At 49.8% G+C, this 24281-nt stretch overlaps 1 protein-coding gene across 1 annotated transcript; it reads right to left on the reverse strand.

The window, feature by feature from the left end:
* Positions 1–9262: 9262 nt before the first annotated feature.
* MOS (MOS proto-oncogene, serine/threonine kinase) lies at positions 9263–13299 on the reverse strand. Its single transcript, XM_069731368.1, has one exon. It carries the CDS (start codon positions 13217–13219, stop codon positions 11717–11719), a length of 1503 nt encoding a protein of 500 aa, XP_069587469.1. The 5' UTR covers positions 13220–13299; the 3' UTR covers positions 9263–11716.
* Positions 13300–24281: the final 10982 nt, after the last annotated feature.

Raw genomic sequence — 24281 nt, forward strand, 5'->3', positions numbered from 1 at the left:
ATGCAAGACTGGCATAACTTTTTTAAATAGGTATCCGGGAGCGGCTGAGAGCATAATGCACATTGCTTATGTTTGGATTTCCCTGTTCTTTTAACCTAGGGAATTAGATGAAAGAGGGAGTATAATCAGCTTAAAATAGGGTAGACACACACACTCACCCCTGAAGCTGTCATAATACCGGCTGGAGAGGAGGAGACGGAGGCACAGATGGAGGAACCGACCGGTCCGATCTTTTTTCCCCTGGTGCTCTTGGAGGATGATCTGCGGCTGCTAGTCCGGCTTCCTGGTGTAACAGCGTTAACTTCAGAAGAAGGCAATGTTGTCTCTTGAGGAGATGCCATGATGGACGCCGGGAATCAGCGCCGGCGTCCTTTTGTTATGGGGGCCGCCATCTTCTTCCTGCCGCACCCGGAAGTGACCACTACATCCGGGTTGCGGCTCTGCTGTGTGCGCCTGCGCTTCTATCCAGCGATCGCGCAGGCGCCGTCCTCCTCCTCCATCACCCCGGAAGTTGTAGTAATACTTCCGGGGGAGAAATTACTGGCCCCACACTGCCTGTGCACCACCCGAGGCTGGCGTCACAGGATCTTACCCCAGCGGTCCGGCCCGCAGGTCTGCTGGATGCTTCTCCATGAGCCAGGCGCCTCCCCGATCCTGGCCTCACGGTACCTACCAGCAGAAGGGGGGGGGGAAGCTGAGACAGGACCCCCGACGCTGCTTCCAGCTCTGGAGCCCTTGCCGTCCCTATTCAGGTAAACCGCGCAAGCGGCATCCAGGCTGGGAATCCTCTTCTCTCCAGGTCTCCCGTAGGAACAGGAAACCAACTGTGGGAGCGAGGGGGACCGCCCCTTTTATTCTCTCCATAGGGTTTCCTGTTCCTAGGGGCGGATCCCCTCTCTCAAGTGGGTGCTGTCGTGGCGAAGAGAAAAAAGCATTTATAATGTCCTCGTTTACACGCCCACAGCTAACATGGTAAGAGGGCTGACTAGTCTGGGGCACCCAACGCCCCATCAAGTCAAAGCCCTCATTAGCATTTTAAACGAGATCATAAAAAAAACCTGCATTACCTTGTTTTCTCTCAATAAGGTTATGCAGGGAATTTGCTCATGCATTTATGAATGCTGCTGGGTTGGAGTAGATGGGGGACCTGACAGGTTCTCTTTAGTCTTCTCTTTTTTTCTGCTGTATGTAGAAATAGGAAGTCTCTTGTCCCTGCATTTATTATTCCACTCTTCTACTCCTGATCCAGCTGCTCTGCTTCTCCACCTGTGGGAGAGGGAACTTTCTTACCAGTTTGGGTAACCATATTGTCAATGGAATTCAGGTTCCGGTGGAAATTCGAGTACTGTTCTGGGGCTTGAACTTTGTTAAAAAAAAGTTCTGGTCAAGCACAGAACTTCCACCGGTCTACCCCTCCCTACTCCCGTTTCTACATAGAACTTATGCAAATTGTCTTTTCAGAGAGGAAGAGGACTAGAACGCTAGTGCCACCTATTGGAAATAGCAATCAATGTCAACCCTTTAACGAGCCTTGTCACATGACTTAGGATTAAAGCCAAACCAGAATCTCAATTTGCAGGCACTGTTTCAGGGTACTGCCCCTCGTCAGTGCAAAGTCCTATAGAAAATGATGACTGCAATGGTGCCAATCCGACCTGTGACGCATATGCTGTGTCACAGAAAGATCGCGTCCCTGCAGGCCGGGTGAAAGGGTTAACTCCAATTACACCCGGCCTGCAGGGACAGGGGGAGTGGTAGTTTAGCCCAGGGGGGGTGGCTTCACCCCCCCGTGGCTACGATCGCTCTGATTGGCAGTTTCACTTTCAACAGCCAATCAGAGCGATTTGTAATATTTCACCTAAAAAAAAAAACTGGTGAATTACTACAATCCAGCCATGGCCGATGATGCAATATCATCGGCCATGGCTGGAAACACTTATGTGCATCCACCCCACCCATCGCCCCCCGATCTGTGGTCCGCTCCCCTCCATCCTGTGCTCCGCTCCCCCGTCCTCCTGTCCGCTCCCCCCGTGCTCCAATCACACCCCCCGTGCTCCAATCAAACCCCCCCGCACTCCGATCACCCCCCCGCACAGCGATCCCCCCCCCGTGCTCCGATCCCCCCCGTGCTCCGATCCACCCCCCTGCACAGCGATCCCCCACCCTGTGCTCCAATCCACCCCCCCGTGTTCCGACGCTCCCCCCGTGCCCTGATCTCCCCCCCCCTTATACTTACCTCCCGGGATCCGTCCGTCTTCTTTCCTGGGCGCCGCCATCTTCCAAAATGGCGGGCGCATGTGCAGTGCGCCCGCCGAATCTGCCGGCCGGCAGATTCGTTCCAAAGTGAGTTTTGATCACTGAGATATAACCTATCTCAGTGATCAAAATAAAAAAAAAAATAGTAAATGACCCCCCCCCCCCCCTTGTCACCCCCATAGGTAGGGACAATAAAAAAATAAAGAATTTTTTTTTTTTTTTAACACTAGGGTTAGGGGTAGGGTTAGGGCTTCGGTATGTGCACACGTATTCTGTTCCTCTGCGGATTTTTCCGCTGCGGATTTGATAAATCCGCAGTGCTAAACCGCTGTGGATTTATCGCGGATTTACCGCGGTTTTTCTGCGCATTTCACTGCGGTTTTACAACTGCGATTTTCTATTGGAGCAGTTGTAAAACCGCTGCGGAATCCGCAGAAAGAAGTGACATGCTGCAGAATGTAAACCGCTGCGTTTCCGTGCAGTTTTTCCGCAGCATGTGCACAGCGATTTTTGTTTCCCATAGGTTTACATTGAACTGTAAACTCATGGGAAACTGCTGCGGATCTGCAGCGTTTTCCGCAGCGTGTGCACATACCTTTAGAATTAGGCTATGTGCACACGGTGCGGATTGGCCGCTGCGGATTTGCAGTAGTGTTCCATCAGGTTTGCAGTACCATGTACACCTATGGAAAACCAAATCCGCCGTGCCCATGGTGCGGAAAATACCACGCGGAAATGCTGCGTTGTATTTTCCGCAGCATGTCAATTCTTTGTGCGGATTCCGCAACGTTTTACACCTGTTCCTCAATAGGAATCCACAGGTGAAATCCGCACAAAAAACACTGGAAATCCACGGTAAATCCGCAGGTAAAACGCAGTGCCCTTTACCCGCGGATTTTTCAAAAATGATGCTGAAAAATCTCACACGAATCCGCAACGTGGGCACATAGCCTTAGGGTTAGGGTTGTGGTTAGGGGTGTGATTAGGGTTATGGCTACAGTTGGGATTAGGGTTAGGGGTGTGTTGGGGTTAGTGTTGGAGTTAGAATTGAGGGGTTTCCACTGCTTAGGCACATCAGGGGTCTCCAAACGCAACATGACGCCACCATTGATTCCAGCCAATCTTGTATTCATAAAGTCAAATGGTGCTCTCTCACTTCCGAGCCCCGACGTGCGCCCAAACAGTGGTTTACCCCCACATATGGGGTACCAGCATACTCAGGATAAACTGCGCAACAATTTCTGGGGTCCAATTTCTCCTGTTACCCTTGTGAAAATAAAGAAATGCTTGCTAAAACATCATTTTTGAGGAAAGAAAAATTATTTTTTATTTTCACGGCTCTGCGTTGTAAACGTCTGCGAAACACTTGGGAGTTCAAAGTGCTCACCACATATCTAGATAAGTTCCTTGCGGGGTCTAGTTTCCAAAATGGGGTCACTTGTGGGGGGTTTCTACTGTTTAGGCACACCAGGGGCTCTGCAAACGCAACGTGACGCCCGCAGACCATTCCATCAAAGTCTGCATTTCAAAAGTCACTACTTCCCTTCTGAGCCCCGACGTGTGCCCAAACAGTGGTTTACCCCCACACATGGGGTATCAGCGTACTCAGGACAAACTGGACAACAACTTTTGTGGTCCAATTTCTCCTGTAACCCTTGGGAAAGTAAAAAATTCTAGGCCAAATAATTATTTTTGAGGAAAGAAAACGTATTTATTATTTTCACTGCTCTGTGTTATGAACTTCTGTGAAGCACTTGGGGGTTCAAAGTGCTCACCACATATCTAGATAAGTTCCTTGCGGGGTCTAGTTTCCAAAATGGGGTCACTTGTCGGGGGTTTCTACTGTTAAGCCACATCAGGGGCTCTGCAAACGCAACATGACGCCCGCAGAGCATTCCATCAAAGTCTGCATTTCAAAACGTCACTACTTCACTTCCGAGCCCCAGCATGTGCCTAAACAGTGGTTTACCCCCACATATGGGGTATCCGTACTCAGGAGAAACTGGACAACTTTTGGGGTCAAATATCTCCTGTTACCCTTGGGAAAATAAATAGCGGGCTAAAAAATCATTTTTGAGAAAAGAATTTTTTTTTTTTTTTAATTTTCATGGCTCTGCGTTATAAACTTCTGTGAAGCACTTGAGGGTTCAAAGTGCTCACCACACATCTAGATTAGTTCCTTTGGGGGTCTAGTTTCCAAAATGGGGTCATTTGTGGGGGATCTCCAATGTTTAGGCACACAGGGGCTCTCCAAACGCGACATGTGTCTGCTAATGATTGGAGCCAATTTTCCATTTAAAAAGCCAAATGGCGTGCCTTCCCTTCTGAGCCCTGTCGTGCGCCCAAACAGTGGTTTACCCCCACATATGGGGTATCTGCGTACTCAGGACAAACTGGACAACAACATTTGTGGTCCAATTTCTCCTATTACCATTGGCAAAATAGGAAATTCCAGGCTAAAAAATCATTTTTGAGATAAGAAAATTTATTTTTTATTTTCATGGCTCTGCATTATAAACTTCTGTGAAGCACCTGGGGGTTTAAAGTGCTCAGTATGCATCTAGATAAGTTCCTTGGGGGGTCTAGTTTCCAAAATAGGGTCACTTGTGGGGGAGCTCCAATGTTTAGGCACACAGGGTCTCTCCAAATGCGACATGGTGTCCGCTAACGATGGAGATAATTTTTCATTCAAAAAGTCAAATGGCGCTCCTTCCCTTCCGAGCCTTACCATGTGCCCAAACAGTGGTTTACCTCCACATGTGAGGTATCAATGTACTCAGGAGAAATTGCCCAACAAATTTTAGGTTCCATTTTATCCTGTTGTCCATGTGAAAATGAAAAAATTGAGGCTAAAAGAATTTTTGTGAAAAAAAAAAGTACTTTTTCATTTTTACGGATCAATTTGTGAAGCACCTGGGGGTTTAAAGTGCTCACTATGCATCTAGATATGTTCCTTGGGGCGTCTAGTTTCCAAAATGGGGTCACTTGTGGGGGAGCTCCAATTTTTAGGCACACGGGGGCTCTCCAAACGTGACATGGTGTCCACTAAAGAGTGCAGCCAATTTTTCATTCAAAAAGTCAAATGGCGCTCCTTCCCTTCCAAGCCCTGCCGTGCGCCCAAACAGTGGTTTACCCCCACATATGAGGTATCAGCGTACTCAGGACAAATTGGACAACAACTTTTGTGGTTCAGTTTCTCCTTTTACCATTGGGAAAATAAAAAAATTGTTGCTGAAAGATCGTTTTTGTGACTAAAAAGTTAAATGTTCATTTTTTTTTTTCCTTCCATGTTGCTTCTGCTGCTGTGAAGCACCTGAAGGGTTAATAAACTTCTTGAATGTGGTTTTGTGCACCTTGAGGGGTGCAGTTTTTAGAATGGTGTCACTTTTGGGTATTTTCAGCCATATAGACCCCTCAAACTGACTTCAAATGTGAGGTGGTCCCTAAAAAAAATGGTTTTGTAAATTTCGTTGTAAAAATGAGAAATCGCTGGTCAAATTTTAACCCTTAAAACTTCCTAGCAAAAAAAAAAATTTTGTTTCCAAAATTGTGCTGATGTAAAGTAGACATGTGGGAAATGTTATTTATTAACTATTTTGTGTCACATAACTCTCTGGTTTAACAGAATAAAAATTCAAAATTTTCGCCAAATTTCCGTTTTTATCACAAATAAACACAGAATTTATTGACCTAAATTTACCACTAACATGAAACCCAATATGTCACGAAAAAAAAAAAACAATCTCAGAACCGCTGGGATCCATTGAAGCGTTCCTGAGTTATTACCTCATAAAGGGACACTGGTCAGAATTGCAAAAAACGGCAAGGTCTTTAAGGTCAAAATAGGCTGGGTCATGAAGGGGTTAAGTGTATACACTAAAATGCAGCTAATGTTGCCTTGCGCAGGCGCGTACTACGGAGGACAGAGAATGAACTTCAACCCAATATTGCTGCCAGCATGCAGCCAGCGGGTAAGGAAAGGGTGAATCAAACACCTGAAAACTCCGCCCATATGACCCAGAACCAGTCCCGCCAAATTCAGGTGACAGGTTCCCTTTAAAGTCTTCCTTCAACCTTAACTATGTTACTATGTTAGTTTCTTCAAAAAGTAAACCTAGGCACTTTTACTAATCTTTTGTATGCGCTTAAACTGAACCCATCAGCAGGATTGTGCTCAGTAAGGCCGCGTTCACATTAGCGTTTCAGTCCGCAGCATGGTGCTGCGAACTTCTTTCCTTAAGCTCCGCCTACTTCCGCATGCATCCTATGTACTTATCTTTAACATTGTTTACATAGGAACATGCGTTGTATGCAGATGCGTCCGTGTGCGTCATTTTCACGTGCCCTCCAAACGCAACATGTTGCATTTTCTTGCATTTGGCGAGCACATCAACATGATGCACGGGGACGAATCTGCATACAACGCATGTCCCTGCGTACACAATGTTAAAGATAGGTACATAGGACGCATGCGAAAGTAGGTGGAGTGTAAGGAAAGAAGTCCGCAGCACCCGACTGCAGACTCAAACGCTAATGTGAACCCGAACTTAGTACATACAGTATCAGGTCGGCGGTTATACTGATTAAAATGATACCTGGGTTGATAAAATCCATCTAGTGGTTGTTCTTCAATCTTTATTTGCAGTTTTCATTTAGTGAGATTCCGTGTGTTGGGCTTCATGTGGTGCTCTGCTTACAGATTCATCTGTATGGCTTCTTATGGTTTGGAAAAAAAATATAAAAAACGTTACATTTATCATGCATGAGATGCCAGCGCTGTAGCATGATACAACGCATAATAGGCATATTTTACCTTGGTCATAAATTTGAGAGGGAAAAAATGGCGCCGACAGGTGCTCAGTAGCCTCATTCTGAACACGATGGTGGCGCCTGCACGGTAGCATCTATTTTGCTAGAGAAAAAACACTTTTTGGTTCCATCAAGTTGGCGGCAATTTTTTTTTCCCCCTCTAGCAAAACGTCATTGGTGGCGACAGAGCAGTAGCAGTTATCACGTTCCAAATTATGCTACTTTACAGTGCCCATTTTGATTAAGACTAAATATGATAAAAATAAATAAAATGTATTTTATTATATATTTTTATATAATAAAATTTAAAAAATTATTAAAATATGGATAAAATAAATCGCATCATGCTACAGTGCCGCTGTCTGCATGATGTACTCCCCCCCCCCCCCCCCCATACAGACTGAAGTACAATGGAAATTCTGATCTCTAGGTATGGCCGACATGGTGCAACATGAAGGAAAGGAATAGTTGACACAGCAGCATGAACAGTTCTGTAAAGTTTTATTGTTTTTATGGTGGGTTTTAAAGATGTCTCACATACATAGATTTCATATATGTCATGGGCCAATTTCCATAAAGACACAGAGTCTGACTCAATTAAATTCACACATTATGGTTTATTTTAAATTTGCACTCTATTCCTTTAAATTGTGCCTTTTTTAAAAGGGAACCTGTCCCCAGCAAAAACGCTATTAACCTGCAGATATAGGGTTAACAGCGTTACTAACCTGCCCGATGCCTGCACATTGCGAGGGGAAAAAAAAAAAAAAAAAAAAAAAAAAAACGAACTTCATTGCCCCGACAGCATCCAGTATCAGTCACCACTGCGTCTATAGAGCGGCGGCTGTAACCGCTCCCCCGGCTCTGCATTATGGCGGCTGTCAGTCAGGCCCGGTGGCTGGATCAGTGACTGAAACAATTTGTTTTCTATCCGCAGCGTTCAGGCATCGGGCAGTTTAGTAAAGCTATTAACCTGTAGATTAACAGCATTTTTTTTTTTTGCTGGGGACAGGTTCCCTTTAAAGTTTATTCTACGTGTTCACCTGGTTTTTCTTGCGCATTAATCACATAGTGAGCCGAGTACGGAGTTTCCAGCAGATTCATCAATTGCAACTTGTTAAATTATTTTGAGAATCCCTGGAATTTGTGACATTCTGGCAGAATATGCCTACTACCGTAAAGTCATTTATTTTTTAGTAAATTTCATGAATCGTGTGTGCCATTTTTGAAGACTTTGGTGCAAAAACAGTCAGTGACTACTGCAAGGCAAGTGACTTTCAAAAAAAAAGTGCAAGTGATGAATTGGACCCACTGCCATTTACACTACCTACATACTGTGTGGACAGTTAAAAAAAAAAGTAGTACTTTACGTTCCATCTCTGGGCAATGATAGTCAGCGAGTATTGACCTGTGTAAAAGGTCCTCAGAGAACTGTACAATTTGATGCACAGTCCCCCCTGCAGACAGCACATGGACCCCTACAGTGACCATACACAGTTAATAGAGATAGCGTGTCACAGTGAGACTCCGCTCATGTTCCATTCTCATCCATTATGTATACAGACACGGACAATCAAGTCTATTGGGATGTTAGACAGACAAAACCTAAAGAACATGTTTCCCACTTCAATCCATTTTAACTGATCTATTGCTAAGAGCCTCTGGATGAATAAGAATAGGTTACCTACTCTAGTAGGAATATGTGAATGTCGCCTCACCTTGAGACTTCTGGAACGTCATCCCATTTCCTCCATCGTTTGGATAACATACAACACAGCTTATGGTCATATAAAAAGTGTGCAGAACTCGGAAGTCTGCCCTGTAGCTACTAAGGTTTCCATCCTCAGCATTTAGTTCTACAGATCTTACACCAACTAATTCCAAACGCGACACTGACAATGGCGTCATATCCCACAGTGAATATAGAGCAAGCCTGAACTTCTACAGCCATCAGTCCATTCACTGATCTGGGGGATGGCTCCTGGTTCTCTAGATGGAGAGCACGACCCACATCTGACATTTATGGTATATTCTGTGTAGATGACGAAAATGTCTGAGGTTACAATATACCCATCACTCACTGACATCAGAGAAAAAAAAATATATAAATTAAAAAAAAAAAAAAATATATATATATATAATAATAATAATAATAATAATAATAATAATAATAATAATAATAAAGATAAAAAAAGCTGATGTCACATTTGCATTTTCATTTTTCAGTCACCATCAAACAGAAAGGTTAAGTAATACCAGATCACTGACACGACTAGGGCCCTTATGGGATACATTGTGTCCTGCCCTATTCTTCCCAACAAATATAACAGTCCTAGGGTGTAGTCAGATGACCATGTAAATCGGAGAGCAATGCACGAAATGGCCGGCACGTCCCCTGACCCATGTGACAGCTTCACATTTCTATAGAGCAGTCACGCTTGAGTCAAGAGACCTGCCGACCCGTCCGTGCACTGCAGCCCAATTTATACGGGCATCCGACATTGCCCTTAGGCCGGGGTCACACCTGCAAGGTCAATGCGAGTCTCTCGCATCAATACCCGGCACTCAGGAGCGGAGCGTGCGGCTGAATAGAAATACATGCAGCAGCAAACTCCGGTTCCGAGTGCCGGGACTTGAGATGTGAGTTTTTCGCATTGAACTTGCAAGTGTGACCCTGGCCTTAGAGGAAGGCTCCATACTGAGCCTCAGAGCCTTAAGCAAGGAATGGATTCACTTTTCAGAAGACAAATTCTATTAGGATCCTTCATTAATACATACAGGGGGGACCCATGTACAAGACGCTCCTCCACAGGCTGCATATAAATGAATTCACATCATCCGTTCAGTGACCAGGCCAGGTTTTAGGAAATTAAAATACCTTAAGTCTTCCACTACTTGGATAACTTCTCATACCCCTTGCTTGGCCCAGATAAAGCCTATACTCCCCTCCCATTCCGACACTCGCTCTGCCCAGGGCCCTAGTGTGGTGTTCCCACATGACTCCAGTCAGTACTGGTGGCACTGTCTCTGCCTTGGACAAACTGAACATGAAAAGGAAGTCAGGGACCATCTGCAGCTCAGACTTCCTCTTAATGTTCAATTTGTCCTAAGCCGGAGACCAGGACGCCAACGCTGATTGGGTGCTGACATCAACACCGCACGAGAGGTACAGGGACAGTGAGTGCCGAAATCGCAGGAACAGGAGAGTATAAGCTTTATTATGTTATCGTGACTAAACATTATGACCAAGAAGGTGGTGTTACCCTAGTAGTGGACAACCCCTCTAAGAAACTAAAAGGAGTTGTCTGGTGTAAAATGTCAGTCTGCAGTCAGAAGCAGTCTAATCAGATTCTGGCTGGGTGTATACATATAGTGACAGCCGTACCAGACACCGGTAGATCTTCTGAGTGCAGTGGGGGCATGCACAAGTCTGCAGTCAGAGTGACTGCAGACCTGTCATTTTAGATCAGACAACCCCTTTAAGTGGAAGGTCAACAAGTCTGATGAAAGTACAACAGGAAAACACACAAATCTCACAATATAGAAGAAAGCACCAGGAACATCATAGTATAAAATGTAGAGGGTAGACCGCAGAAGTGGAAGGAGTGACTGACGCCAACAGCCGATGTGCTGCATGCCAGGGTCAGGGCTACACTGCCATTTCTGATTAAATGTTTCACTAGAGAAGATTGTGGATTAAGGTTGCAACAAGTTTTCAGTTACATAAAAAGTGGAATAAATACCGTACATTCTTTGTGGAACAGAACACAACCCATTTAATCACCTATCCATGGGACAAGCGATAAATCCCTGATCATGGAGTCCAACATGAGACCACCCAGTGGCAGAATGGGGAACCAACCTCTGTGCTGTTCACTGGCGCTGCAGGAAAACGTGGCCCTGTGGTGGAGCAGGCGCCCTGCCACTCAGTGCCACTGCGGATAGAAGGGCCCCGCTCTACCGTAGTGGTGGCAGCGGTTGGCCCCCCACTGATCCTGTACATGGGTGAGGACATATGAGACCTCTACTTGCGGTCAGATTAACAGTTTGATGGCCACACCCAAGTCTAAGCACAGGAGCAGAACAAGTCTAGTAATATTTGGTCTGATCAGGAGGAAGCCAGGATGGGCTGATAACTACCCTCATGGCCACCATGCCCTTAACACTGGCAGCAGCACCTTTGGCACACAGTAGCCAGTTATTGCCTGAAGGTTGCCACAAATGACATGGACGACATCAGCAGTGCAGTGGACGACCAGCGGAGACGTCACCAGACCTTATTCCAGCACTGACCGCAGGCAGAGACTTGTAGGTCATTACCAGAAGCCCGGACCACCCACCCTGTACGGGGGCTCCGCAGGTCACGTGACCATGGGGCATTGCTGGCTCTGCAGGGTCAGACACAGCACCCTGCTCTCAATTCTCCACATCTCATTTATTAAAGAGTCTTGTAAAACACACGGAACATAAATATTAATACCAGACATAACGATAACCAAGCCGCCATCACCACTAGTCACCCGGCACAGCTGCAGACTCATCACCCATGTGCCCCGCTGCCATCACTTGTATGTAGGAGGCCTCTCTGGAGGACCCAGGAGTGAAGGTCAGGACTACCACACTCATCACTGGTGCCTGCCTGAGCAGCGTCTCATGTGTAGGATGAGGCTTCAGGTGGATCCTGGGAGCAGTCCCTCCCCGGCGGCAGCACAGAGGAGGCCGAGGAGCAGTCCCGCCCAGGCGGTAGCGCAGAGGAGGCCGAGGAGCAGTCCCGCCCAGGCGGTAGCACAGAGGAGGCCGAGGAGCAGTCCCGCCCAGGCGGCAGCACAGAGGAGGCCGAGGAGCAGTCCCGCCCCGGCGGCAGCACAGAGGAGGCCGAGGAGCAGTCCCGCCCCGGCGGCAGCACAGAGGAGGCCGAGGAGCAGTCCCGCCCAGGCGGTAGCACAGAGGAGGCCGAGGAGCAGTCCCGCCCAGGCGGCAGCACAGAGGAGGCCGAGGAGCAGTCCCGCCCAGGCGGCAGCACAGAGGAGGCCGAGGAGCAGTCCCGCCCCGGCGGCAGCACAGAGGAGGCCGAGGAGCAGTCCCGCCCAGGCGGTAGCACAGAGGAGGCCGAGGAGCAGTCCCGCCCAGGCGGTAGCACAGAGGAGGCCGAGGAGCAGTCTTCCGCCTGCAGGCTGTGCAGCACCGCCTCCGCGCTGGGCCGCTCCTCTGGCCGGGGCACCCAGCAGCTCTGGATGATGCCCCCCAGCGCCCTGCCAGCCTCGGTATCGCTGAACACCTGGCCGATCTCGGGGCGCAGGTCATAGGCCACCACGGCGTACAGCACGCACTGGCGGTCCCCGGTGTACGGCAGCTCCCGGGTCACCATCTGCCACACAGTCACCGCGTACGAGTACATGTCCGCCTTCACCGTGACGGGGTCCCCGCGGAGCAGCTCCGGGGCCCGGTGGGTGTAGGTGCCCCCGAGGTGGCGGAGCAGGGTGCTGCACGGATCCTCCTCCCCGTCCCGCAGCCGCTGCGAGCAGCCGAAGTCGCCGATCTTGCACAGGTCCCGGGGGGCGAGCAGCACGTTGGCCGGCTTCAGGTCCAGGTGCACCACCTTCTCCCGGTGCAGGAAGCCCAGGCCGTCGGCGATGTGCCGGGCATAGCGCACACAGCGCTCCCTCCCCAGCGGGGGCCCGCGGCCGTAGATGCGCTGGTGCAGGGTGCTGCTGCCCGCGTACTCCATGATGATGGTGCCGGGACTGCCGGGCTCTCCGGGGCAGCAGGCGCTGGCGGCCACGACGCGCACCACATGCGGGTGCCGGAGGCAGGCGGCGTTCAGCTCTCCCCAGAAGCTCTGCCGGGAGGCCAGGCGGTTCTTACTGCAGCGCTTCACCTTCTTCAGCGCCACCGTTTGTCCGCAGTAAGTGGCCCGGTAGACGGAGCCGAAGCCCCCGGAGCCCAGCGGCTCCAACACCCGCACCTGCTCCCAGTCTATGCTGCACCAAGCCAGGCGAGGAGGGAGAACGCCCAGGCGGCGGGAGCCTGCTGCGGGCAGGAAGGCGCGGGGCTTGCTGCGGCTCAGCTCCAGCGGACTGCTGCATGGACGGAGGTCTATGGAAGGGGACAGGTCCCGGGGCAAGAAGCGCTCCACAGGGATGGGGGACGGCATGGCGGCGCCGTTCCGGGGATGCTGCGAACACCGAGAGCGCGGCGCTACTACTGACGGGAGGGGCGCACCGAGCACACGTGTGACTGCTGCTGACAGCCGCTACCTGCTCCTATAGGTGACGGCCACTGCAGCACAGCCGCTGATTGGACGACCCGAGTCACATGGTCCCGTACACGTGCGCTGGTCCTCAGTGTGTACAGCAGCCGCCAGCCACAAGCACTGACAGCCTGAGGAGGAGGAGCTACTGCTGCAGGGGCCACGTGACCTGTGGGGCTTCTCCTCTGCAGACACTAGTGCGCCCTCCGGAGCTGCTGCTGCAGGGGCCACGTGACCTGTGGGTCTTCTCCTCTGCAGACACTAGTGCGCCCTCCGGAGCTGCTGCTGCAGGGGCCACGTGACCTGTGGGGCTTCTCCTCTGCAGACACTAGTGCGCCCTCCGGAGCTGCTGCTGTAGGGACCACGTGACCTGTGGGTCTTCTCCTCTGCAGACACTAGTGCGCCCTCCGGAGCTACTGCTGCAGGGACCACGTGACCTGTGGGGCTTCTCCTCTGCAGACACTAGTGCGCCCTCCGGAGCTGCTGCTGCTGCAGGGACCACGTGACCTGTGGAGCTTCTCCTCTGCAGACACTAGTGCGCCCTCCGGAGCTGCTGCAGGGACCACGTGACCTGTGGGGCTTCTCCTCTGCAGACACTAGTGCGCCCTCCGGAGCTGCTGCAGGGACCACGTGACCTGTGGGGCTTCTCCTCTGCAGACACTAGTGCGCCCACCGGAGCTGCTGCTTCAGGGGCCACGTGACCTGTGGGGCTTCTCCTCTGCAGACACTAGTGCGCCCTCCGGAGCTGCTGCTGCTGCAGGGACCACGTGACCTGTGGGGCTTCTCCTCTGCAGACACTAGTGCGCCCTCCGGAGCTGCTGCTGCTGCAGGGACCACGTGACCTGTGGGGCTTCTCCTCTGCAGACACTAGTGCGCCCTCCGGAGCTGCTGCTTCAGGGGCCACGTGACCTGTGGGGCTTCTCCTCTGCAGACACTAGTGCGCCCTCCGGAGCTGCTGCTGCAGGGACCACGTGACCTGTGGGGCTTCTCCTCTGCAGACACTAGTGCGCCCTCCGGAGCTGCTGCTGCTGCAGGGACCACGTGACCTGTGGGGCTTCTCCTCTGCAGACACTAGTGCGCCCTCCGGAGCTGCTGCTGCTGCAGGGACCACGTGACCTGTGGGGCTTCTCTGCAGACACTAGTGCGCCCTCCGGAGCTGCTGCTTCAGGGGCCACGTGACCTGTGGGGCTTCTCTGCAGACACTAGTGCGCCCTCCGGAGCTGCTGCTGCTGCAGGGACCACGTGACCTGTGGGGCTTCTCTGCAGACACTAGTGCACCCTCCGGAGCTGCTGCTGCAGGGACCACGTGACCTGTGGGGCTTCTCTGCAGACACTAGTGCGCCCTCCGGGGCTGCTGCTGCAGGGGCCACGTAACCTGTGGGGCTTCTCCTCTGCAGACACTAGTGCGCCCTCCGGAGCTGCTGCTTCAGGGGCCACGTGACCTGTGGGGCTTCTCCTCTGCAGACACTAGTGCGCCCTCCGGAGCTGCTGCAGTGACCACGTGACCTGTGGGGCTTCTCCTCTGCAGACACTAGTGCGCCCTCCGGAGCTGCTGCTTCAGGGGCCACGTGACCTGTGGGGCTTCTCTGCAGACACTAGTGAGCCCTCTGGGGCTGCTGCTACAGGGGCCACGTGACCTGTGGGGCTTCTCTGCAGACACTAGTGCGCCCTCCGGAGCTGCTGCTTCAGGGGCCACGTGACCTGTGGGGCTTCTCCTCTGCAGACACTAGTGCGCCCTCCGGAGCTGCTGCTGCTGCAGGGACCACGTGACCTGTGGGGCTTCTCCTCTGCAGACACTAGTGCGCCCTCCGGAGCTGCTGCTGCTGCAGGGACCACGTGACCTGTGGGGCTTCTCCTCTGCAGACACTAGTGCGCCCTCCGGGGCTGCTGCTGCAGAGGCCACGTGACCTGTGGGGCTTCTCCTCTGCAGACACTAGTGCGCCCTCCGGAGCTGCTGCTTCAGGGGCCACGTGACCTGTGGGGCTTCTCCTCTGCAGACACTAGTGTGCCCTCCGGAGCTGCTGCTGCTGCAGGGACCACGTGACCTGTGGGGCTTCTCCTCTGCAGACACTAGTGCGCCCTCCGGAGCTGCTGCTGCAGGGACCACGTGACCTGTGGGGCTTCTCCTCTGCAGACACTAGTGCGCCCTCCGGGGCTGCTGCTGCAGGGGCCACGTGACCTGTGGGGCTTCTCTGCAGACACTAGTGCGCCCACCCAGAGCTGCTGCTGCAGGGGCCACGTGACCTGTGGGGCTTCTCTGCAGACACTAGTGCGCCGTCCGGAGCTGCTGCTGCAAGGGCCACGTGACCTGTGGGGCTTCTCTGCAGACACTAGTGCGCCGTCTGGAGCTGCTGCTGCAGGGGCCACGTGACCTGTGGGGCTTTTCCTCTGCAGACACTAGTGCGCCCTCCGGAGCTACCACAAGTCTCGTGTGGATGCTGTGCTGGTATAGGGCTATGTGCACACTGAGCAGATCCTCCCTACAAGCCATTATGAAGGGACCTGAGTAGTCTTTAAAGTTTGCTACCATTCTTTCCCTTAGCCTTTAAAAGCTATCAACCAATGAGGTCTCTCAAATCTTCATATTTTTGGAAAACGCCAAGTCAGTGGTGGCGAGCTTATGGCACATGTGGGCACACACACCATCGCCTTCGCCTCACAGCTAGCACCTGTAGGGGGAGCTTTGCTGGTTGGGGTAGCAGAACAGTTTGGCGGTGCAGCGAGCAGGGTACACGGGGCATCGTGCAGCACTTCTGCATGTTTCTATGCCAAATAAAGGTTATTTTGTTGTAATGTAGAGTGTCTGTCTCACTACGCAGCACACAGGCAGCATTACCTCCTTTAGGCTCAGTTCACGCTTACGTTTGGATGTTCTGCGTACTTCCTCCTTTAAGCTCCGCCTACTTCCGCATGTGTCCTGCATACCTATCTTTAACATTGGGTACGCAGGGAGATGCGTTGTATGTGGATGCGGCCACATGTGGTGTTTTTACGTGCCTGCCGACCGCACGGGAATGCAAAAAGTTGCGATCCCATGCAGTCGGCGGGCACGTCAAAACGACGCATGTGCATGCAATGCATGTCCCTGCGTACAATGTTAAAGATAGGTACGTAGGACACATGCGGAAGTAGGCGGAGCTTAAGGGAGGAAGTACGCAGAAACACATACAAACGCGGCGTTTTTTAGACGCATGCGGGAAGGCATGCGGTTACTAAAACGCCGAGTTTTCATGCATTTTGTCATGCGTTTACCTTTTTGGTGCGCATGGTGAAAAATTTTACAGGAAAAAAATCTAGATAACCAGACACCGCCAATGTGACTACAGAGGGCATGTATTATTGGATCTCTATATATAGACCCTAGGACTGCTGAAATCTTAAGTGTGCTACTGTATCCTGTGTCATGATGGATGTTCACATGGAGAGCTTTTATTTCAACCTGGATTTAAGCATCAAGCTGTTTCTTGCCTGTGCGTTTGCCTGGGAGCAAGACAGAAATCGCGAAAGATGGAGAAGGAAACGGCGTAGGAGTTTTTGGAGACACCCCATTATCGAATTACGTGAGAGCCGTGGAGCCTATCACACACTATATGGCGAGCTTAATGCCAACCCGGACAAATTCCCGGAATATACAAGGATGTCGCAAGACTCTTTCCGGTATTTGCTTGCTCGTGTCCAAGGAGCCATACGGAGACAGGACACCCAGCTCTGTAGAGCGATTCCACCAGAGGAACGTCTGCTGGTTACATTAAGGTACGTAACAATTCTAAACAAATGCCATTCCTAATTTTGGTAGTTCTCACATGCATTCTTTGTATTTTCCTTTATGTCTTTAGCAGAACAACACCATAAATAGAATTGATTGTAATTTTTTATTTTTTTTTTCTTACAGATTTCTGGCAACCGGAGAGAGTTTATCATCCCTCCACTTCCAATACTGGCTTGGAATTTCCACCCTGTCCAGAATAGTTGCGGACACCTGGCGGGCTTTGTGGAATGTTCTCCGGGATGAGTTTACACACCTATCCACCGCGGACATGTGGCTTGAAATTGCTGAAAAATTCTGGAGTGTGTGTGATTTCCCCAACTGTTTGGGATCGGTGGATGGAAAGCACTTCCGCATTATCAACCCAGCCATAACAGGATTGGAGTACTTCAATTATAAAAAATATTTTTCTGTTGTGCTCATAGCAATAGCCGATGCGGACTGTCGCTTCATCGCCGTGGACATTGGAGCTTTTGGCCGTGGTAACGATTCCCAGACTTTTAAGAACTCGGATATGGGCCGCTGTGTGTATGGCAAAAATTTTAATTTTCCATGGCCACAACCTCTCCCCAACACTCAAGGTCCACCAATGCCATTTGTTATGGTTGGAGATGAGGCCTTTCAGATGTGTGAAAACCTACTGAAGCCATATTCCAGTCGGGACTTGAACCACACTGAAAGGATCTTTAACTACAGACTGACCAGGGCCCGAAGAACAGTAGAGTGTACCTTTGGGATTCTAGTCTCAAAATGGCGCATTCTTGCAACAGCCATTAATCTAAAAATGGAGACAGTCAACGAGGTGGTCGAAGCCTGTGTGGTTCTTCACAATTACATAATGGAGCGACCCAACATTGAACGGGATGAACCAGTTGCAAACCCATTGCCCGATTACCAGCATCAACTGCTGAAGTTGGCCACATGCGGGACTAATTTGCTGCCTTTTTTGAATCAGATATTGGACGTGTGTCATGGCAGGACAATGTTGTGTACTTGAGGACCGACATGTGTACGGTTCCAGGTATTGGCCCCCTGTCCGGGCCTGCTGGCGCTACATTGACGACATCTGCGTGGTATGGAACAGAGGTGAGAGTGAGCTTCTTGAATTCCAAGGGGAGTTGAATTCTATTTAACTCCCCATGGAGTGTTCAGTTTTTGGACACAATGGTCTATAAAGAAGGGTTGTTACTTAAAACAGACTTTGTTTGTGAAAAACACAGGAACAGTTTATTGCATTTTGACAGCCATCACCCTAGGAGTATGTGGAATCACTACCCTGGAGTCAAATGATCAGAGTTCGTAGAATAGTGTCTGATGACGCTCTACTTAATCCCAGACTAGGTGATATGTGTAAAAAATTTATTGATAGATGTTACCCCAGTAAAAATGTAATGCAGTATAAGACTAAGGTAAAGGATTTGACACGATTTGAGGTTAGGACAAAGAAAGTTAGGAATGATGACAAACGTTTCCCCTTTGTTTCTACATTCAGTACGGCTAGCAACCAAGTCAATAAAATTTTGAAGAGACATTGGCATCTGTTAAGCAGAGGTTTTCCCAATACAGCCGAATTTAAGCAGCCCCCCATTTTTTCCTACAAACGACGTAATTTGAAAGACAGACTGGTTCATTCTGATATAGTTCCAGAAAAAATTTCCATACAGAGAACTCTTGGTCCTCCGAGAATGGGGAATTTTCCCTGCCTTGGATGTGCCTGCTGTGGAAACATGTTGAAGGGTGACTCTTTTCACCACCCACATACTGGGAAAAAATAGTAATTAGAGAAAGGTATACCTGTACCTCTAGTTTTGCTATTTACATGATAGTCTATCCTTGCGGATTGACATATGTGGGTTTGACGACAATGGAAATTAAGGCGCGTATTGGGAAGCATAAAAGTACGATTAGGACAAAGTTGTTGGAGTTACCCATCCCTAAACACGTTTGTGAGAACAAGCATGCTGTTAGTCAATTAAGATTCAGAGTTATTGATAGTGTACCACCGCTTAGGAGGGGGGGGGTGATCGAGTTAAGTTGTTGAAGCAGAAGGAATTGAAATGGATCTCCAGATTGGGTTCGCTGCAACCTGGGGGACTCAACATTGAATATAATCTGCAAATATGTGTTATATGATAATTCCTGGGTTTTTCCTGTGGTCTTTCTCGAGTATAAGTATTGTCACGCCCGCACATACTTACCCGGCTTCTCCCATCCCTCGGCACGCTCACGATCCTGTCCCGCGCCGCTCTGCCTCCTCCTTCGCCGGCTCTCGGCGTCTGGTCTCTTCGCGCATGCGCGGTCGCGTCTCCCCCGTCGCTGAGCCTTCTGGGAGGTCGCGACCCGGTGGCTCCGCCCCAACATGGCGGCGCCCATCGGGTATTTCTTCCCGGCGTCTTCCTAGGTAAGACGCCTTTGCTTTGTAGGTGCACTGTCTGCCGTCAGTGTCCCTATGCCCTAGGCTCCCCTGTACCAGTGTCTTTTCTCAGCCCAGTCCTTGCTTTGTCTCTGTATCCTGCCAGTCCGTGTTCCTGTTGTATCCTGCCAGTCCGTGTTCCTGCTGTATCCTGCCAGTCCGTGTTCCTGCTGTATCCTCCCAGTCCGTGTTCCTGCTGTATTCTGCCAGTCCGTGTTCCTGCTGTATCCTGCCTGTCCGTGTTCCTGCTGTATTCTGCCAGTCCGTGTTCCTGCTGTATCCTGCCAGTCCGTGTTCCTGCTGTGTCCTGCCAGCCCGTGTTCCTGCTGTATCCTGCCTGTCCGTGTTCCTGCTGTATCCCGCCAGTCCGTGTTCCTGTTGTTTCCTGCCGGTCCGTGTTCCTGCTGAGTCCTGCCGTTCCGTGTTCCAGACATTCTTTCAGTTAAGTCTTGTTTTCCTATTATTCCCTGCCATCCTTATAGCCTGTGGTTTCCTTCTTTATTTTGGGTCGTCCCTTTGGCTCTAGCTGTTGTGTCTCCATTCCCCCGAGGTCCTGCTCCTAACACTCCCTGTATAGGGGGTGATTCCATCTGGTCCGCTCGACCCCGGGGGCTCTAGAGTCACGACCCAGAGGGTCCACTCTCGGATTTCTGTCCGAATACTTACAGGAAGCAAAGGCCATGGACCCCGCTGGGGCCTCTGCTACGCAAAAAGAGCTACTCTTTTTGCGGGAGAATCAGTCCCGTATGATGTCCTTTATGAAGGCTATGGATTCTCGTTTGTCCACGCTCCAGTCCTCCGATCCTGGCAACGCCGCTCTACTCATTGGCTTACAGCAAGAGTTAGCTCAGCAGCGTGACACCCAGGCCCATATACTTAGTTATATGTCTTCTATTGACGATCGGCTGCTTTCCATCCAGACAGCCGCTTCTACGTCTGCTCCTGCTTCCCACCCTCCACCCCGCTTGGCTAAACCGCCTCGGTACAATGGGGATCCTAAGTCCTGCCGAGGATTTCTAAACCAATGCCGTCTTCACTTTGAGCTTCTGCCCCAGCATTACCCGACGGATCGGTCCAAAGTTGCGTTTTTGATTTCCCATCTAGAGGGTGACGCCTTGGCATGGGTTAATCCACTCTGGGAGCAAGACGATCCCCTAGTCTCCCGGTTGTCTGAATTTTTGGAGACTTTCCGTCTTGTCTTTGACGAACCTGGACAACTGGCCTCTACAACTGAAGCCCTATTCTCTCTCCATCAGGGATCGTTATCCGTAGGCCAGTACGCTATTCAGTTCCGCACCCTCTCCTCTGACTTGGGCTGGAACAATGAGGCGTTGGTGGGTGCTTTCTGGCGGGGTCTCTCTGGGCGCATAAAGGATGAGTTAGCTGGTCGGGACACCCCTACGGTTTTGGAGGAATTAATTTCCTTAGCGACCCGTATTGACCTTCGGTTCCAAGAACGCGCTCGCGAGTGGAGGTCTCTTCGTCCTTCTGCCACCCGTAAGCCACTCAGTCCACAGCCTAGAACCTCCTCTCAGGCGTCCGCACCGGAACCTATGCAAGTGGACCGTCTTAAAATGTCCGAACAACGTCGTAAAGAGAGGCGCACTCAGGGGTTATGCTTTTACTGCGGGAGTGCTGCTCATTTATTGCGCTCTTGCCCTGAACGTCCGGAAAACTCCTCCGCCTAGGTCAGGTAAGAGAGGCCTCCCTAGGTGTGTGTGATTCCTCTCAACCCCTTACTTTGTCCGTTCTTTTGCATATTGCGGGCAAGGGCGTTTCTCTGGATGCGTATGTGGATTCGGGCGCTGCAGGGAATTTTATTAGGTTGGAAGAGGTTTTGAAATTCTCCGTTCCAGTCAGAACCTTAGAGGCTCTTGTGATTCTAGCATCTGTGGATGGTAAACCTTTACAGGAGACCATTACTCAAGTGACACTTGAGGTGGAACTTCAGGTTGGGGCTCTGCACAAGGAGAGAATTGCATTTTATGTTTTAGCGGGTCTGTCTCATCCTATGCTCTTAGGTCTTAGGTCAAAACCAGGGATTCAAGCTTCAGGAGGCTAATTTGCATATTCCAGGTGCCTTCTGGGAGAAGCGAAGTCTCCCTAAGCTAGAAGATCGTTGGGTACAGCCGGGACCAGCTGCTTCGAAAGCATCACCAAACCAGGGATTCAAGCTTCAGGAGGCTAATTTGCATATTCCAGATGCCTTCTGGGAGAAGCGAAGTCTCCCTAAGCTAGAAGATCGTTGGGTACAGCCGGGACCAGCTGCTTCGAAAGCATCACCAAACCAGGGATTCAAGCTTCAGGAGGCTAATTTGCATATTCCAGGTGCCTTCTGGGAGAAGCGAAGTCTCCCTAAGCTAGAAGATCGTTGGGTACAGCCGGGACCAGCTGCTTCGAAAGCATCACCAAACCGCGCGCCGTAATTTTTGCCTGTAGGACATTATTGCAAGAGAGCTTGGCTGAGTAGATTACACAAGAAGGAAAACACACAGCAAGTCAGCAGGATCTAGGAGCAACATGGCAGATGTGACAACCTACATGGTGAGCTGCAGCATGTGCTACATGTTCACAGATCGACCAGAAGAAGAATCCAATTTCACCTGTCAGAAGTGTAGACTAGTGGCCCTTTTAGAAGAAAAGGTGCGGGGTCTGGAAGAAAGAATAGCAACTTTGAAACTCATCAAAGAGAATGAAGACTTTCTAGACAGAACAGAAGCATCTCTACTGGTCACAGAAGGTGCAAAAAGTGTCAGAGAACCTCCAAAAGCAGATGAGTGGAAGCATGTGACCAAAAGAAGCAAGAAGACCATGGAGAAATCACCAACCACACAACTGAAGAACCGATATCAAATCTTTGTAGAGGATGAAGATGGCACACCTAAGAATGAAGCAATACCAGCAAGCAAAAAAGAAAAGGGCACACAGCAACAAGTGACAGCAAAAAGTACAGCCAAGAAGCAACGAAGAGTGGTGGTGGTGGGAGACTCACTACTGAGAGGCACCGAAGCAGCCATCTGCAGACCGGACATAACTGCAAGAGAAGTATGCTGCCTTCCAGGTGCGATGATCAAGGATGTGACCGATAGGATACCAAAGCTCTTCAGCTCCAAGGACGTCCACCCATTTCTTCTGATACATGTTGGCACCAATGACACGGCAAGGAAGGACCTACCGACAATCTGCAAGGACTTTGAAGAGTTGGGGAAGAAAGTAAAGGAACTGGATGCACAGGTAGTTTTTTCTTCTATCCTTCCAGTAGACGGGCATGGCACCAGGAGATGGAACAGGATCCTTGATGCAAACAACTGGCTAAGACGATGGTGCAGACAACAAGGATTTGGATTCCTGGACCACGGTGTGAATTACTGGTATGATGGACTCCTCGCCAGAGATGGACTACACCTCAACAAACCTGGGAAACACACATTCGCCAGAAGACTCGCTACACTCATCAGGAGGGCGTTAAACTAGAAGAAGAGGGGACGGGAAGAAAAACATTAGACTCGAACAAAGACGACCCAGGAAAACATACTCAGAAGGGAGGTAAGAACATTTCTAAAACAATCCACAGTGAGGAGATTGGAACAAAACAAAATCCTCTAAACTGCATGCTCGCAAACGCCAGAAGCCTGACAAACAAGATGGAAGAACTAGAAGCAGAAATATCTACAGGTAACTTTGACATAGTGGGAATAACCGAGACATGGTTAGATGAAAGCTATGACTGGGCAGTTAACTTACAGGGTTACAGTCTGTTTAGAAAGGATCGTAAAAATCGGAGAGGAGGAGGGGTTTGTCTCTATGTAAAGTCTTGTCTAAAGTCCACTTTAAGGGAGGATATTAGCGAAGGGAATGAGGATGTCGAGTCCATATGGGTTGAAATTCATGGAGGGAAAAATGGTAACAAAATTCTCATTGGGGTCTGTTACAAACCCCCAAATATAACAGAAAGCATGGAAAGTCTACTTCTAAAGCAGATAGATGAAGCTGCAACCCATAATGAGGTCCTGGTTATGGGGGACTTTAACTACCCGGATATTAACTGGGAAACAGAAACCTGTGAAACCCATAAAGGCAACAGGTTTCTGCTAATAACCAAGAAAAATTATCTTTCACAATTGGTGCAGAATCCAACCAGAGGAGCAGCACTTTTAGACCTAATACTATCTAATAGACCTGACAGAATAACAAATCTGCAGGTGGTTGGGCATTTAGGAAATAGCGACCACAATATTGTGCAGTTTCACCTGTCTTTCACTAGGGGGACTTGTCAGGGAGTCACAAAAACATTGAACTTTAGGAAGGCAAAGTTTGAACAGCTTAGAGATGCCCTTAATCTGGTAGACTGGGACAATATCCTCAGAAATGAGAATACAGATAATAAATGGGAAATGTTTAAGAACATCCTAAATAGGCAGTGTAAGCGGTTTATACCTTGTGGGAATAAAAGGACTAGAAATAGGAAAAACCCAATGTGGCTAAACAAAGAAGTAAGACAGGCAATTAACAGTAAAAAGAAAGCATTTGCACTACTAAAGCAGGATGGCACCATTGAAGCTCTAAAAAACTATAGGGAGAAAAATACTTTATCTAAAAAACTAATTAAAGCTGCCAAAAAGGAAACAGAGAAGCACATTGCTAAGGAGAGTAAAACTAATCCCAAACTGTTCTTCAACTATATCAATAGTAAAAGAATAAAAACTGAAAATGTAGGCCCCTTAAAAAATAGTGAGGAAAGAATGGTTGTAGATGACGAGGAAAAAGCTAACATATTAAACACCTTC

Source organism: Ranitomeya imitator, chromosome 6 (assembly GCF_032444005.1).
Source record: "Ranitomeya imitator isolate aRanImi1 chromosome 6, aRanImi1.pri, whole genome shotgun sequence".
In the NCBI taxonomy this organism is placed as follows: Eukaryota; Metazoa; Chordata; class Amphibia; order Anura; family Dendrobatidae; genus Ranitomeya; species Ranitomeya imitator.

Coding starts and splice junctions, on each gene's coding strand:
- MOS (XM_069731368.1), bottom strand. CDS start 13,219: ATGCCGTCCCCCATCCCTGTGGAGCGCTTCTTGCCCCGGGACCTGTCC.